At 43.1% G+C, this 18,282-nt stretch overlaps 1 protein-coding gene across 8 annotated transcripts in view; it reads right to left on the reverse strand.

Annotated features, from left to right (window-relative positions):
* Positions 1-7,031: 7,031 nt before the first annotated feature.
* The window catches only part of LOC101481351 (early B cell factor 3), a 67,713-nt gene continuing 56,462 nt past the window's right edge, over positions 7,032-18,282 (reverse strand). For 4 of the 8 annotated variants that reach the window (XM_004551537.5, XM_012919274.4, XM_023153445.3 and 1 more), the window contains exons 11-16: positions 17,041-17,129; positions 11,916-11,981; positions 11,517-11,688; positions 10,963-11,148; positions 10,451-10,540; positions 7,032-9,083 (exon numbers count right to left, since the gene is read on the reverse strand). In XM_004551537.5, coding sequence (XP_004551594.1) covers positions 9,052-9,083; positions 10,451-10,540; positions 10,963-11,148; positions 11,517-11,688; positions 11,916-11,981; positions 17,041-17,129 — 635 coding nt within the window. In that variant the 3' untranslated portion in view covers positions 7,032-9,051. Of the gene's footprint in view, positions 9,084-10,372; positions 10,541-10,962; positions 11,149-11,516; positions 11,689-11,915; positions 11,982-17,040; positions 17,130-18,282 lie in introns of all 8 variants that reach the window. The other 4 variants (XM_076891618.1, XM_076891617.1, XM_076891616.1 and 1 more) reach the window with 1 other exon arrangement.

Genomic DNA, 18,282 nt, shown 5'->3' on the forward strand with positions numbered 1-18,282 from the left:
TGAAACTCCAGAGTGACCCTTACTTGCCCATAGTTATTCCTCTTCTGTTCAGCCCAGGTAGCCTAATAATCCACCCTCCAAAAATAACCTCAGCTCTAACCTTTGCAGAACCAATTCAAGTGGCCCTCTCACTGAATACATTTGAACTTTGCTGCATTTCTGAATTTCTTATCCGATCAGCTCCGTGTGGCTGTCTTGCCGTGCTGCTGGACTCACTTACTCTGCCATTGGAGCACCATCGCAGCGTAAATGTTGAGGCAGCAGACAGGCAGATGAAGAATGAGACTCAGTCTGTGGTTTCACAGAGGGCTAATGATGCCTGTGGTGACTACAGGCTACAGTCATCCCCCTAACGAAGGGAGCTGTGACACAGCCACAAGGGGTCCCATTTAAGCCAGGCGCACTCTGAAGTGCACTGTAAGCACCCTCCTTTTTTTGCTTGTGGCTAAGTAAATTCTATGGAATGCTATGAATTTAGCAACCAGAGATACTGATGTCTGTAGAGTGCTGTGGTTGATGTTAAAAAACAAGTCCAGCATCAAAGCTTCTGACATGCTGCCAGTAATTGGCCGTGTAATTTGCGGAGGTACCTAAGGAGTCTCCTAAAAATAATTCGCACCTTTTATTTTGTCCAGTTTTACACTTTTGAGATATTTTAGCATTTATCGGTAACAGTGTTGTTATTATTACGTCTGTATTGTTTTGTTGTTGTGCTTTCACCTTGCATACCGCTTCCACATCACGCTGGCTCAGAGATAAAAAGGAATTAGATTAAAAGACGCTGAGACGATCTCATCATCCGCACTGTTAATCTCTGTGAAACCTTTAATTTTGGCCTAATATCTGCCTCCATTTCATAGAGAAAGACTATATAAGTGCATGTGTGCGTGAGCATGTGGCCTTGCATGTTGGTGTGCGCACATGTGTATGTCCATATGTGTGTGGGTGAAGTGGATGATATTGAGTCTGACTTCATAAATCACCCAGACACTGATAAACTCCCCATGCACCCACACACCGCTAATGGGCAACCCTTAAGGAGTGTGAGTGTCTCGTGCGGCGTTTGATTCAACATTTATTAACCCCCTCACACACACTCTCTCCCTCAGATACGACACACACTCATTTGAGCCCCAGAAAGAGCGAGGATATGGTTGGTGGCATCCGTAGCGGTAGCGCAGGGTTTTGACCTGGCCGGGCTGTATTAATCATGGCCAATAGTGGTAAGGTACGTTTTGGCTTATAGCACCACAACAACAACAGCCTCTGCATTTCCTAACATTAGTTTCCCTCTCATAACTTATATCCTGTCTCCAACTCCCTACTTCCCATCTCATATCCTGGCACCCCTCCTCATTATAGAACAATTTTCTGCCCCCACATCAAATACAAACACACTCTGTGCTTCCATCTCCTTCTCTTCATACATGTCGGCTCATAATTCTAATGTTATCGCAACCTGCACCCCTTGGTACGAGGCGCAAGCTTAGTGGGGACTCTGCGCAAGTTAATTCTGCAGCCGCTTCGGTGATCGATAAACAGCTGCTTTTATCCTTCCAGAGAAGTTTGTATGTTTAAAATGAATAAAAGTAAGACTTTTTGGAACGTGTAACTCAGCTGCTAGCCGTGCTCTGTTCCTGGGAACACAGAAGGAGTATCCGGCATGCAGATAGGCAATGTCCAACAGTGAGTCAGAGATAGACGCAGGGATAGATAGCTGGATAGACAGACATTAGACTGGGGCTTGGCTGCACTATCAGGTTTCCTCCCCCTCTGTCTGTCTGCCGGGACAGCCTGGCCTCAGAGGCCCTGACACCGAGGCACCACACAGCCAGCCACGACAGCTGCCACAGCAGCATCTAATACCAACACACTCCATGCTATGCCACGACTACAAAGAGAAATATCGTTTCAAACATGGCATACTTTGATGCTCTTGTAATGATCTTTGTGTTTTGAGAGAGAAAGCGAGGGGACAGAGGATTCGTATGGTGCGCCGTCTATTTTTTTTTCTTTCTTTCTCGTTTCTTTAGAACAAAGAGACTCCTCTCAACACGAGCAAGTTTAAAACAGTGTTGATGAGATGGAGCCGGATTAAATGAGAACGTAAAAGAAACCCTGAGCGGTATCAGCATGCGAGTGCGCGCGCGTTTGTAACCTTGTATCAGCATGTCATCGTAACCTCGTGAACTCGAGCGTCGGTCTGGGGGTCTCTAATTAGGAACGGCTGATGAACGGCCATACATTACGTGAGAGCGGGGGCCTGTGAGCGTGTATCCCTCTATGTATCAATCTGTGACTGTGCCGGGTGGCTGTCAGAGTGGTAAGGAGAGTGTCTCAGCCTGGAGAAAGTGCAGGTCTAGCCTTGGTCATGTTGACGGAGGGGGCGGCACTTCAGAGGCTCCAGGACCCCATGGCACCAGTCTCCCCAGTCCCCCAGACAGACTGGGAGCATCTGGGCTCTGTCAGCGCCTCTGGCCCCTGCAGACTCCGATCTATATGACGAGGGAGAGGAGTGCATTGGATCAGCGAGAGGGAAAATATGAGCCAGATTCCTCGACTTATGAGAAAAACCCGCGTTGCCAGTTTGCATGTAACACGTGGACGCATGTGTGGCTGCGTTAAGGCCTTATAACAGGTCACAGTGATTAAATTTGTATTATGTGAGATGGGGGGTATTGATTAGCGACTAATGCTGAAAAAGTCCTTTTTAAAAACTGTCCGATTAAGTATTAATTAAAAGTACGCCACGAAAAAATATGCGAAGCCTGTTCTGAGTAAAAACATCAAGATAAGACTGATAGATATCATTCCAGACTTTCCTATGAAAGCGAGCAATGATTTGATCAAGTAGATATAACTCTAAGCTGTGCCACATGAAAACTGATATACACACACTTGCCAAGACTAATTAATCCATACACTAAATTAGGAATATAAATCGCGGTCCCAATTTAACAAGGTCAGCTTTAACTTCTCCCTTTACACTTTTATTTAACTATGTAGTTGCGGGAAAAAAGAATCCCTATCAATGTGCTTCGCTTATTATGATTGACGATTGATGATTAAGTCCTCCAGCTGACACACACCACCAAAGCCGGTGAGTTGGAATTGGATGTGACACATACACAGTTCTGCGTGTTAGGTAATTCGTTGACGAGGGGCCAAATTCATTTATGGAACAGCGGTATTGGCAGGCATGGACACTCTCTGCAAAAACAACGATAATCACAGAGGTTTGGCGCGGCGTGACAAGGACTCTTCAGGGAAAGGCCCTTACACGCTGCTTTGTTGGCCGTTCCTCCCTAAGATGGAGGGAAACATCCGCCACTGTTCTTAAGATGAGAGGCGCTCAGAGCAGGAGAAAAGAGGTTTATGTAAGGTGCGGAAGGGCTTCATTAGCATTCGTTGAGTCTGTTACAATATCTGAAATGACCAAATTTTTATCAATATAAATTTAACTACTCGCTGCTTTTTTTCGGAGGGAAGAAGTGAGTGATATTCTTTCCTTTTTTCCCTTTTTTTTGGTTCAATTGATGAAATAAAGGCTCTGATAAATCCTCTGTAATGAAACATGAGGGGGACCCTGTCTCAAGTCATTTAATCTCTTTTCACATTCTCCATTTTTTCTGCTAATGAGCCTTATTGACAATCAAACAGAAGCTGTCATCCCCCAGGATGCAACACTCCCAGCCCCTGCGTGTTTGTCATAGTGTCCTGGCAATCAGAGCTGCCTGCAAGACCAGGCTGGCAGTTAGTGGTTCTCACAGCAGCGCTGCCTGAAAATGGCACACTTCCTGTAGAGTTGCAGCTGCCACCTCTGCTACTTCCATTACTTTCTATAGCATGCAGATGTTGTATCAACATTCCCTGCCAAGGGGACTGCAATAACTGTGAGATTCATGCCATGTTTCAGAGGCACGTCAATTTCTCAAGTGGGACAATTAAAGAGGGAAATACAGTACCAGGTTTTTCACAGCCGCTGAAATCGGAAAAGGGCTTTTTTCACGTTTTTTTCCAAAGGGTGGCTGTTTCATAAGGGTTCAGAAATCCACCCGATTTTTACTGCCCTTTTCCTGAGTCGAGCTGTTCTGTGAGCCTTTGTGCGGCAGACCTGTTGTGACCCACAGCGGATATGGAAATGGGGCTAAGGTTTTATGGGCCAAACGGATTGGACACAGTCAAGCTCAGGGGGCATGAATATTGGATGTTATTTCTGCTCCCTTTTTATGTAATCCATTGCCAATACATTATTAATAGATGATATCATATCCAGAACTACTGGACAAAGCACTACAGAGGAGTGCTATGAAAGGAGCTCTATGTGGTGGAGACTGTGGCAGAAAAATACTGTTCAAGTGATATTATTTTATCACTGCAGCCTAGCACTCCCTGACCAGGCAATCTTTATAGTGTAATTTTTGGGCTAGGTGAAGTTCATGGAAGGAAAGTACGGTGAATGCTCTATTTCTACCGCGGGTAAATCCTGCATTTGTGGGTTTGAAATGTACTGAAACATTGATGAAGTATCAAATGACACCCAAATACAAGTTTAATGGATTTTGAAGCACTGGGATACTTTGCTCATCCTTCTTGACTGCAGTGAGTGAAGTGGAAATCTTTGTGAGGATCTAGAGTTTTCCTTCCAAAGCTGACTCCCAGTGTACAGTAGCAGGGGAGCAGTGTCTTATCTGATGTACAGATTTACAGACGGGAGACGGCGCTAATGTGGGTCAGATTCCCAGTTTTGATTCAAATTTCAAATCGTTCATAAAAGGTCACACTCCCTATTTTGAGTTATTGTCATCTCCGAGTTGTGATCTGCAGTAGTGCGGCTTTTATGAGTGGAAGAGGCAGCTTCCCACTCATGTGTGAACTTCACGGGAGTTGCAGAGACTTTTTTTTCCCCTCCACAAAACACATCACTCAGCAGCTTCACAAATCCTGTCTGTCCAAGAGCAAATCCTTAAAAAAGTACTTCTCAGCACTGCCCATCAAGCAGAGAAGATAAAACAAAGCAAAAAAATCTAGCGTCCAGCTTTTTGTTTTACGACCCGTCCGGGTACTGTGCCCATGTTCGCATTACCACATCAATGTGGGATAATGCATTAAGAGTGAACGTATAAGCCTCAATAAGAGTTACATAGAGAGCGGATACGTAAGGTAATATTCCCTTTTTAAGGTCAGTTTGAATTGTTTTTTCTCATGGGAAACGGCAGATTGATAAAGAGCAAACAAAACCTCTTTTCTGAAAGCTTGTCCTCCACGGCCTCAGTGAAGGTTTCATTCCTTTATATCATCCAGCCCAATTCCCAGCATGCACGGCCATTGTGGCTCTTTCAACTGGAGCTCTCCATTGACTGGCTTATTGTCCGGTCGCTCTTTTGTGTGTGCTATCACCAGAGCACAATCTTTCACCTGAACAGCACAGGAGCGCAGCCTGGATATAGTCACGTTAAAAAGAAAAGGAAGGAGAGAGAGAGAGGGGAAAAAAACAAAACAAACTGAGTCACTCGTGTAGTTGCCAGGCGGCGCAATTAACCCCACGCCAGTGAAGAAATGTTTAGTACGTATACTGCGTATCAACTTGTAAAAATCTCAAGTGATGCTTGTTAATAACGCAGTTATTAGTCACGCTTGAGCGGCCCGCGTCACAAAGAGATGTTCAATATTACTGCTCAGGCTTATATTATCGAAAGGAGGTTTTTTTTTTGAAATATAACAATGCACAAGCAGATGTTTGAAGAGTGGCCCTCGGCAACACGAGGCCAGTTAAGATCGATATTGCTTTCAATATTTCTTTCCTTTGACAGATAACCAGTACCGAGGAAAGTCTTGATAAGAGTGGCAACATATGGATGCGGTGAACCTCGCTCTCTTTTGATTGCGTGACCCCTTCACCTTTGCTTGTGTTTGAGAGCGAGGCAGCCACATGGTATGGTGGGGGTCTGTCAGGCTTTGGATGTGGGGCATTATTGACCCAGGATTTATAAATATTTAATGCACACATTAAGATCATGGTGGAGGGTAGCCATTAGAGTTCTCCAATAAAAGAGGCTCTCACGATGATTGAATGTTGTGGCAGAGCCAGTGGCTGATTGTTGGGTACAGGGAAACCTGCTGAGACAATATACTGTACCTCGAGCTCGCCTGCCAGGCTTCAGAGCGCTCAAAACTAAACTTGTCTTTTTTTTTTTTTTCTTTGATTGCACTTTTACCCTCAGTATTTTTCTTTCTTTGGCTGTTTTTGCTTGGTTTGGTTTCTAAAGAAATGTGCTGTTTGTCCTAACATTTTTTAAAAATAATAAGACACGGCGGTGCGCAGGAGATGGATCCAAACCTGTGTATCTGTGTGGCTGTTGTTATCAGACGCGCTGGATTATCGAGGGAATGATTTAAAGAACAAGGCGGCTGAAAATTAAATAGCTCTTTTTAGCGTATCTGTCCTTTGCGCTATCAGCAGCTCCTGGGCTATCTCCGGTGCTGCCAGATCTGCGCATGCTGTTTGACATAATAAGCTGCGATATGCTGATTGGCGCTTAATTGTGCATTTATGGCAGAGGTGGCCTCGGACAATGTTGCCTTGATGAGAAATTGACATTTTGCGACCTGCTCCCCGCGACCACTCAGGATGGCAGATAAGATGCTCAGTTGTTTTTAAGGAGAACCACTATTCTTCCCTCAAACACTTCTATCCTTCTGTTTGACCCACTTGATGAGTATAGATTTCACCACGGCCCCCTTTCAACGCTCTAACTATAAGAGGTTCAAAACGATACCAGCCCTTATAGACAAAGGATAACCTTGCTCTTTCAATGTATTGATTCTTTATTAACTAGGTGGCTTAATGCAATGAAATGAGGGATTTGAATGAGCCCCATTTGGGGTGTTTTGAATAAAAAGCTTGCACTGTTTATGAATGGCTACAATGAACCTTTGAAGCACCACAGATGCAGGATATGCTGATACAAAGACCAGTAGGAATATGTCACAATGTCAGAGTGCTTTGCTGAAAGAATATGAGTAAAGAGCAGTTTTCATCTTTTATGGATGTTACACTTTTTCCACAGGTGTCAAACAATTATCTCTATAGCAATGTCTAAACACTACATCTTACAGACGAATCACAGGTTTGTCCTCAGAAGTTTCTACTGTCTTTTTCTTGTTCCTGATTGTCAGTTTGTCTGCCAGCCAAACTGTACTTCAAACTGAAGAAGTCCACAGTTGAGTAGCTATTGTGTTTTTACTGAAAATTTTAATAAAACATCGCTTATTCATTTCTGTTTCCATTCCAAATGTTGAACAGTTTTAAATTTGTCTTCCCTGTAAACACAAGTAAGCTATGTGGCAGAGTCATAAGTGGTGAGTAAAAATGACTTCTATACATTCTACAAAACAGAAAAAAATACAACCACAGATGGAGTGTTTTTTTTTTATCTCCAAGGTTGTCCCTCATGCACATTAGTCTCTATTGGATCTTAACAACTATCATATGGGTCACAAACAATTTATTTGACAATACAACCAACAAAGTTTTCTCCAAAATGGTCTGTATAGATAATTTAAAATCAATACAAAAATAAACAATGAAGTTTGACTTCCCCTTTAAAAAATGGACAGAGAGTCTTGACGGAGTAACACAAATTTTGAGGATACACATGAAATATATGCACATTGCATTTCATCAAATACAAAAAGAAAAACAAATGAAGGCAACAGTTCTTGGCTGAATTATCTGTGCTGCATCACTATATTAAGGGCATGACGATTAATACATACATAATGAAAAGCAATATACAAAATTTCAGAGATAAATACATTATTTATAGTTGATATGTTACAAAATTTCCCTCAGTGAGCGCAAGTGTGTATTGGAACAGAAATATGACAATGAACTACTATAGTCCTACATTGTCAATGGATTGTAATTTAGTTTTGGGTTTTTTTTCTTTTTTTTTTCTTTTTTGTTGATCTAAAAGAACATGAAAAAGACAGATGTATAAATATTTAGCACACGTTTGGCAATATCACAATAGTCTACAATTTTTTTTTTTTACCACATATAAAACACATAAGGGAGTTGGAGCTAGGGGGGGGAGACTGCTCCTCATCAACAAGAAACAGACTTCACAGTAGCCTAGGAATGCATTAATATACAGTGCTAGCAAAAAAGTTGAAAAACATGGCAAAACACACTTGCTTAAAAGGAAGCTCTAGACATGGAAGTACATCATATTCATCAACAGAGCAGTGTTTTGTACACATCAGTGTGCTTGTTGAATCAAAGAGGATTTTTTTTTACTTTTGAAGATGATTTCTAGCTACAATAAATTACAAAATTTAAGTTAAAATGCAGGAATGAAACATGATACAACGTTACCCACCCAGCCCTGCCCCTTTTTACTCGTATTTGTTGTACTTTTATGATCGATTTTCTACATTATATATCTCATATATTTTCCAGTTGAAATTCAAACTGTCTTGGCCCCTGTGTATTTTTCTCACACATAAAAATACAAAAAAGTCACATTATAAAGACACACAACTGTTGTGAATCTATTAAAAGAGAGTTGAAACAGAAAACAATTTCTGAGGCAAACAAGTTCATTGGCAAATGTACTGTACATCAGTGTTTTTACTTTACAACCAGATGGTGAGTCCACAGAGTCCCTTCCAGTATTGAGCGTGTGGTTGATTGGACAAATCCGAGACCGAAGCGCAACCCGACAGGTATACAAAATAAACACTTCATCATCCTGTGTCCTCTTCAAGGGTGATAAAATGGGAGGAGGGTGGGGGAATAAACAAAAAAAAATCCCACAGAAAAAAAATATTGTTCATCATGAAATCCTTTTTTTTCTGCAGGCTGTGAAAGTCAATGAAAATTTAAAAAAAAAAAAAGTCTTTCTTTTCTTTCTTTTTTTTTTTCTTCGTCTTCAAAAACAGAACAAGCGGTGGACTATACATTGCACCAGCCTTTTGCAGTGTGCTGAGGGGGTGCCCTGTGAAGTGGTAGTGGGTAGACTGGTGCTTGAGATGACGAAAGTGCATTTACATTGGAGGGACAACTAGGCCGGACATGGCTGGGGACAAAAAAGAGAGAAAGGTAACGGAGATTAGTTTATTAGGCTAAAGCAGGTATGGATATAAGTATGAAAAACTATTAAAGTGTTGTAATTTAGTGCATGCATGGCGTGTGTGTGTGTGTGTGTGTGTGTGTGTGTGTGTGTGTACGTGTATGTGTGTGTGTGCGTGTGCGTGTGTGGCCATCTGACAGTGCGCAAGTGCGTGAATGTAAGCCTTAATGTGCCTGTTTGCGTATGAGCCTGTGAGTGTTTGCCGTGTCCGCCAGCCTGCTGCTGCGTGTCCTCCTAACGGGGAGAGTTTGAAAACCTCCCTCCTGCTCTGACATTTCAGCCCCCAGCACGCCAGTCCTGCTATGTGTGATATTTCTCCTGGCATTGGGGTAATAGCAAACACTGGCCCAGACTCCCAGGAGACACAGCCGTGGTGACGGCAGAGCAACAACACGGTCACTTCCCACAATGCCACAATGCTACAGTACCAGACACCCAGACTCTCCTCTCCGCAAATTCAGTCCTATCACTTCCTTTCCTCCCGTCATCTCTTCTTTATCCTTGACTCTCCAACACCGAGCGGCACATTAGTCCTACGTTTCCCCATTCCCCAAGTTATGCCTCTGCGTCATTATCCAAGAGAGATTAGGCAAGATCAAAGGTAGCTTCCGTTATTTTACCGAGACCATCTGCTTAGGATATCATTAGCAACTGTACCTCACCCTGAGAGTTTATATATTCAGTATTTTCACACGTTTTAACAATTAGGCGACTAGTGAAGTGCTGGGATGATATATTATTATATTGCTCTGAGTATATTTGTAGAGTCATGGTTGAAATGCTTTTAAGTTTGCCAGCGCAGATGATGGCAAGGCATTGCTCATTAATTTCTGCACAACATGTATTAATAAGTATGAACGTGTAGCAAGATGAACTTTAATTTCCCACTTCATTAAGCCCAATGTTATTAATCTTGGGGCACACACTACGGCTAAGCTTGTTTTCAAAGCAATCATGTTGGTCATGACACATGCACAAAACCTAATAAACATAATTACTAAAACAATTCTGGGAAGGTCTTTTCCTGCGACATCAGAGGGGATCATTTGTATGAAAGGGCAACAAGGATGTATGTTTGTGTGAATGTTGGCGAAGACGCGGGATGAAGCTTGCGCTCCTACGCTTGTGCGTGTGTGCAAAGGCATGCTCTGTGTGAGTGTGTGCGTCTGAATGTAAACTGAAAGGTGTAAATTGGCCTGTCAAAATGCATATATTTGTAATGATTAATCCCTCACCAAACCGGACAGAGGCCTGAGCAGCGGTATCTGACCAGTAGTCCGTAGGGAAGGGATGAGGGGGTGAGGGGGGCTCACCTTGCAGTCCGTTGCCGTTGGCGCTGGTGCAGGAGGGGGGTGGGGAGGCCTGGGGTCGGACCACAGGGGCGAAGGCGCTCTTTTGTTTAACTGTGGAGACGATAGGGAAGGAAAGGAAAGGAGGGAGGGTAAGAGTGAGAACGTGCTGTGAGTAGTGCTCAAGAGGGAGAGGGCAGTTAAGGTAAGGCTGGGATAGTATTACTGCCAGGGGGGATACACGATCAGTACTCACAGGCCCCTACCATCAACATCTTGCCCAGTTGAACAAACACAGGTGGCAAACGGTGAAAGACAAAATGAATATTTCTTTGATTCTAAGCTGCGCTCGTGTTCTCCAAAGTGCTAAAACTAAACAAGCCCCCGTGAATAACCGGTAATATATTATCACCATCGGTAATTTTATAAACCCCCGTCAGAAATGATTCATAGAAGTGAAAACGAATGTGGGAGCTGGAATTAAATCAGCAGCAGCTTAGTGCTACTACAGCGTGCGATAGTGGCAAGCTACTCACTTCCATATGGGGAGTTGGCAGAGGATCCGTTGAGGAACCCAGGGGAGCTTGGCACTCCCAGGTTCATACCGGCATTGCCGTAGCCATTCATGCTGTTGCTGACGGTGTTGTAGCTCGACTGCTGTGGGGTGCTGCTGGAGATGTAGCCCCTGGGGGACACGCTGCTGGTGTTCCGGCTGTAACCCACTGAACAACACAAGAAAAAAGGAGAGGGATATTTTTTTAATGTATGTGGAGTGTTTGCTAATTACAGTAAAAAAAACCAATGGAGTTTTGCTGTTGCAGTAAAAATTTTATATTAACGCATGCTGCGGATGCTAGTTTAATAAGAAGAGAACTTGACACGTTAATTGGACCCTTTTTTAAAAAAAACCCAGCGTTCAGACATAATTCCTGTTCAATTTTCTTACTTTAATAAGAAAAAGGAGGGAAATGTAACTATTTCTCATTTTCCTGCAAACCCCTTGGAATACCCTCAAGGGCCCACCTCCAGGTCCCCGCACCCCACTTTGGAAACCCACCTGAATTGCAGAGCCGTATCCAAAATCTCATACCTTGGTCATTTCCTTGTGACTCAGACACATTGACTGCTAGTTGGCTGCTGAAGGAGTTGACTCCCATCATGCCGTGGGAGGCTGTGTTAGCGAGAGAGGGGATCTGGTTGTGGTTGCGGGGAACGCTGTACAGGGCCTCTGCGATGTCAGCTGCCCTCTTCAGAATGATCTCCTGAGAAGCACAGGGGAAGGTTTTGTTATTTATGTTGTTGTTTTTTGCTTTTTCTTTATAGCTGTGCTTTTTCTTTGATGCATGGTTCATGACTATATGGTTAACTCACAATGCACGTAGCCTACATTGTTCCAGATATAGTGGTAAAAATACCCTTTGGTGATACTAAATTGTTTCTTACTTAGCAGAGGTACAAGCATGCTTAAATTAGCTGTGTGGACACGGACCTGATTGTTGTGAGGCATTCCATACAGGGCTTCAACGAGATCAGCCGCCCTCTTCAGTAGCACCTCCTGATGAGGAAAGCAGTGGGAGTAAATGTTAAAACCTAAAGTGATTACATTGGAGAGCCCAGTGGTACGTACAGTAACAGAAAATATCAAAAGCAACATTGCGCAGCAGGGTCGCGGGGAGCTTTAGAAATGTTTACATATTCAAACACTAAATAAAAGCCACCTTGATTTAAGAGGCACTAGAGCTGCATTTATATGGCACTACCATTTTACTCCTTCCAACCATGCAGAGCAGTGAATAATGTTCCCTATCTTAATTAAACTGGCATAGTCCTTTAAAAACAACACCTCACCCCTGATTCTGGGCTTCACGTTTGCTCCAGAGTTCACCGCTGAGTCCCCTCTCTTCAGAACAATAAAGTGAATTAGCTCTGGGTTAATCTAGTTCTGTTGTAATGACATTAAGGAATTTTTCAATTAACCTCTTTGACTGGCTGTTGCAAAGGACTTCACAAATGACTTCCCATCCAGCAAGAGCTGGGTGCTTGTGCCTTGGGGACACGGATGCTCAGGATGTGGTCTTATCCATGTCTGCATGCTTGCCCCCGCTTGACAATGCGGATTAGCTGTGTTGCTTTGGCTCTTAACACTGAAAATGAGTTGGCCCCGGATCCCGTTCCCCCCCACTCTCTTTCGGGCTTTCAGCAAGGTGGGGTTTGGCCCGTTTGTGTATCTTTATCTGCTCTTTGAATTCAGCACTTACAATTAAATCCCTCTCAAGCAACCAGGCTGCTCTCTTTGTTTTCTATAATACAGAAGGCAATATGCTCAATGAAAAATCCTCTCCTCCTTTTAGAGTGCATATAATCTGACAAAGGCAAGTTGCAGACACGGCTCTCGCGTGTGTTTTAAAACGCTCGCTTGTTGTCACCTGCTGTAGAGCAGAGATTTGTCGCCTGTGCTGTTAGAACCCTGGTTAAAAGCAATGCAAATCTGTCACCAGAAACATCTCAGATGGCGCTTGTTTTCTTCCCACATTCGCTGTGTTTTCTTTTGCGGGCCCCGGTAATTTGTCTGAAGTGTTCCATCACTTGGCAATAGCAGTGTGGGATTAAGACGGCAGCTGCCATAAATGAATGTAAACACAGCCTTCGCGCCTTCAAACAGCGGCCTCCAAGACTTGGCCTGCATTTCCAAGGCACAGCGTATGTAGTGTGTATGGAGCGTGTGTATGGGCCCTTTCATCCAGAGGAGCATATCTACCACAGTCCTTGATTTATCAAGATGAATCACTGTAGAAGCCACTTCCAGCGTATGCCATGCTCTCTTATAGAAACATATCGCTTAATCCACCCCAAGTTACCGGATGGGTGGCTCTTAGAATGGGCATTTACCTCTGAAATTGGTGTGTATGCTCAACGTTGCATGCATCTAGTTTGCATACAAATAAAGAATTATGGTTGTCGTGAGGCAGGTAGACTAAATGAGAGGACCAGCTGTCTTGATGTGTTCTCATCAGGCAGAACAGATTTCTCTCTCTCTTGCTGAGTGAGATAAAGTGGTTTTCTTTCTTTTTGTCTGCAGTTAATAATTACCAATAATCTATTCTATCATATTTCAAGATCTCCTACATGGCTCTCAATTTTAAACAACAATTAAAGCAATTAAGACTGTCGCGTTTGCAAGCCATGTTTCATTCTCTGTAAAACGTCCTCTCCCTCCTTGTCCATATGGTACTTTGCAGCAGTGACATAAGGAGAGCTTGGAAAAAGGAGGGAGGAAAACGATATTGCCTCTCATCCTTAATCTGTCGTTTACCGCGTGGTGTCTTAACTAACCAAGTTGACTCGCAGGGCTATGCTTAAGTGGCAACCTAGTCATATCCGAGGATGATGAGAAGTGCTGCACCCAATCAAGGAAGAAGTTTGTTTTCTTCTGACGAGACGCTTCCATGCGTATCAGCTCACGCTGTGAATACGATTAACACGGAATAGTGTTCTGAGGGCATTTCCATGTAAATCTCAATACTGCTCCAGCATAAGTGTAATTGGCTTTCTTGTCATGGAGACATATCAGAACACACCATGTTAAATTGAAACAATTAAAGGCTTCAAATGATTTCTGTTGTTCTGTGACAAATGCGTGACAGATTCCTTCTATTGTTTGCCATGCTTTGCATAAAGGTCTCGTGTTCCGCAACTGTCTAAATGGGACTGCTCAGATAACAGATCACCTAAGATTTAGGAGCCGTTTTATGTTATTGCTGAGAAAAAAGGCGACCAGGGGGGGTGGGGGGTGGGGGGGGGGGGGGGGGGGGGGGGGGGGGGGGGGAAGCCATATCAAATGATGTGTTATAAAAAATATCTAACAATAAGGAGATGTGGTCTAAAATGGCCCAAATGTGATTCTTCAAGCAGTAGATTAACATGGATGTTGTATTTATATTATCACAGTTAATAAAAAAGGGCCTAGGTTATGTAGCTTGGAGTGCTAATGCCATTATAAAACTGTAAGGCAATTACTCTGTTAGCTCTAGCCTGAGGTAATGAATGCATTTAGAAGCATAGGGCCATTAGATGAAGGTACTTCAAAGAGCACAGGAAGAGAGATTCATTTAAATACATGGGTAATTGCTTGACATGAACACATTTGTAATATTTTCTCCTTGTGGATTACACAAAGAATTGGAAAAGAATGGGCTTATGCTCATTTTGGGAGGAAAGAAAAGAATCCAAAGCAATCAGCTTAATAATAAAACAATATTGAGTTTCCACTTTTAATTTCATAATGAATCTAATTTGTTACAGAAGAGAGAAATTGAGTGTGATATAATGTGATATCCAGTCTATTTGTCCATTACTGCCAGAGGGCACAAAATGGTATTATAAATTGTCTTTTTTATATTATGAATAGAAAATTGTTTTATAACAAGATCTTAAAAGGGAGGGTGAATTCCAAAGTCTCTCTTCACTTAACGCAATGCCCGCAAACCAATCTCCTTTCTCATCACTTGACTGCTCACACTTATTACTTTCATATTCACCCTGGACTTTGCATTGAATTTTTATATCTCCACTCCTCCCACAGGGTCAGACTGTCATCTACGATGTTGTCTTAGAATTACGAGGTAAACTTCAATCAGAGGCAGCTTCCCCCCTTTTTTCTCTGTGTAGCAACAATATTAGCGTGCATCCCTTGCTATCCATGAGCACTCCCATATTGGCTTTCTGTCTCCTTACAATTACCACGTGTCTTACTGGTCCCAGGGAGAAGGCTGGTGGAAATCAATAGTGGAGTAATATTATCAACTGGAGGGTGAAGTCATGGGAGGGGGGAGTAGAGGTGGTGAGTGGGCTTGGTGTCGATTTGCCTTTCTGCTAATGTACACCGCGCGTCCTCCAGCTTTATCTTCTTTTTATAGAGTCTCCCTACCTCACCTGCACCCTGTAATGGCTGTTCTCTATATGCCGTTTCTGTTCTCATTCCAAATGTACATGCCAGCCTCGGCCCGCCGCGGGCTGTTTTATTGGGAATGTGCTTTTGACCCCGAGAGCTGACCCTCAGATGGCAAGCTTAACAATGACGAATCACTTGGTGGGATCATTTACATGCCCCCTGAACCCCATATTTGGGTCCATTAGAGAGCAAATCAAATATTTATGTTGTTTATTGGAAGTGCAGGGTTTCATCTCACTCTGTGATTGTTTCATGCAAAGGCTGGGAGACCATGCTATATTAAGTATGCGCACACCCAGGAAACTAATCTTGGGTTCAGTGTCAAAATCTGTCTCAGAGCCAACAACACTTTGTATTCAAGGAAAAAAAGAAGCGAAAGAAAAGAAAGGGAAAAAGGGAGGAGGGTTTCTCTGTAATAAAGCTGTGTTAAACACTGTTGCTCTCTTTGTTCACAAGATGTGGATTTCACAAAGACACTGGGTGACTTTATAAAATAAAAACAGTGCAGCTAGACTGACCTGTGATGCCTGCGGAGATAGAACGAGTCATGTGGATATGAAAGGGTAAGTGTACTTTACCTTTTGGTCTACGTTTACAGTTGAAATTAGAGTAACATTTCATGTCTAGGTGTTGTTTCCTGTCTCCACAGGGACTGGGTCTAATTGAAACACTTCATATACTGAACCAGGGACTAGCTGTGATGTTCCATTTCTCCACATTGCCTTGGTCAAATGTCTATAGCTACCACACAGTCTGTTCTTTATTAAATTGTCCGTTGGACATTAATGATATTGCGGTGTAGCATGCTGGGATTTAATAGATAAGGTCTTTAAAGGTTTTACAGTATTATTAAAACTCTGAGGTGGCCTCCACTTTACTGCGTGCCGAGGGGTTTTGAAAGTACTAATCAGTCATATTATTACACTTGACACATCTGGAACGTCAGTCATCAAAATGGTTACTGGCAGGGTAGCAATTAGTGAAAACACACAGATAGATTTTATCAATCGGAAATGGAAAGAGCGCAAGAATCAAAGGGGAGAAAAAGAATAAAAGAATCAAAGCGGTTCTGCAGGGGAGGGTTTTTTTCTCACTGTTTGCACCCAAGTTTTCGTGCTCAGGTCTTTCAATATGCCAGCGTCTTTATGTGCCACACCGGTGTGTATAAAACTGATGTGGCTTTCAACTCCTTCACCAAGGTTCAAAAGAAAACAATAAGAAAGCCAAAGCATAATAACATGCAGTCTTTGTCTATTAGCCGCAGTAAGACTAGGGGGTTTACGGCACAGGGTTCTGTAAACAAAAGATTAAACCAAATCGAGCTGCAGAAAATGAAAGGAAAACATGAGTGGGGTAATGAGGGTGCAGACGTCGTTTCTGACCAGATTACCATCTCCACAGACTACTGGAGAGGAAAACGCCTGATTGAGCTATTTTACCACACAGAGAGTTTACGCCTCTCTCCACACACAAAACCAATAGCATTACCACGCTGGTTAGTGGGTAAGCCACATATGTGAAGAAAATCTGTTAGAGTTTTGGGTCATACTGCTCTGCTTGGTTGTAATGTTGTTTTGTTTATTTGTCGAAGAATTATAACCCAGACCGCTCTGTGTCATTATGGTTCTTTTGGTTTTCAGTGCAGCAGAGACACTGTACTGACCTTTGGTAACCTCTCAGGGTCGCCGGGGTGTCTGGGGATGACTTTCTGCAGCCTCTGGAACCCATAGTCGATGGTTGGCTCGTTCAGGGCTGAAAAAAAGACGAGAGAAGGTGAAAATTAGAGCGTTGTGGGGGCTAAACTAATTGAGAAATGAGTTAGAGTTTACAGTAAAATAGTCATTTCCAAATCCAAACCTCAAGGGCCAGACAGTGTTTTATACGACACAAGTTCCTCTGACACTTGTGCCACTAAGTGCTATTCCATTAAAAGCCATGATGACCTACATCAGTCTGAGGATTCTTCAGAGGGGCCCTCCCCCTTTTTATCTGCTTGAGAATATTGACTAAAGCAAACTACATAACGGCGGTCTTTTAATCTAACAGAGCCTTAATAATCTGTGAAAGGCTGTCCACACATTGATCTAGTGTAAGTTGCCGTCATTTCACCCTTCTGCACCAACTGTACTGCAACACTGGCCGTGTGAAATACGGCAGCAGATCCCATGGAGCCATTAATCTCTCCCACCCCTCAAATAGTAATCTGGGGCATGAAGCATATTGGGCGATGAATCAGAGGCACAAAGTAAATGAATCATAACCCAGACTTTGGTGAGAGCAGGGCGTTTTATGTCTGACAGTCCTAATGGGTAATTGAAGGTTTCCTTACAGCTCCGCCTGATTCTAAACAATCATGTGTACACTCATAGGCAGGACAAGGCGAGGGAGGCAGGGCAGAGGAGAGAAGGAGGGGAGGAGTGGAAGAAAGGAGGAGAGCAGTGTAAAGGGGGAAGGAACGACTTAATAGAGAACATCACTTCTCAATGTAGATATCATTTTCAGGAGAGTAACTCCACCGAGCAAGGCGCTTCATAAATCAATGGCTTTCTATGGAGACTAATAAGAGCTGCCTGCCTCTATTCATTGTTCAGTCTGTAATTTGGCCCATCACTCATTACTCAGCATGTAATTTCAGCATTAACACCGCACAGCTCGCTGAACCTGCTGAACACCAGAGAATGTGAAAGCAAGCAACCCCCCCCCCACACACACACAAACACACACACGCACATAGAGGCAGGCAGGGCCACTGGAGCACAAGCCAGGGAGTCAGGGCAGGAAAAGGAACATTTATGTTTCTCATTCTTTCTTTTGTACATCAGATACACATGCACAACCCCGAAACACACCCATAAGGCATACTGCACCTACTCACGCATACTTATGTTACTCACACACATACTTA

Source organism: Maylandia zebra, linkage group LG13 (assembly GCF_041146795.1).
Source record: "Maylandia zebra isolate NMK-2024a linkage group LG13, Mzebra_GT3a, whole genome shotgun sequence".
In the NCBI taxonomy this organism is placed as follows: Eukaryota; Metazoa; Chordata; class Actinopteri; order Cichliformes; family Cichlidae; genus Maylandia; species Maylandia zebra.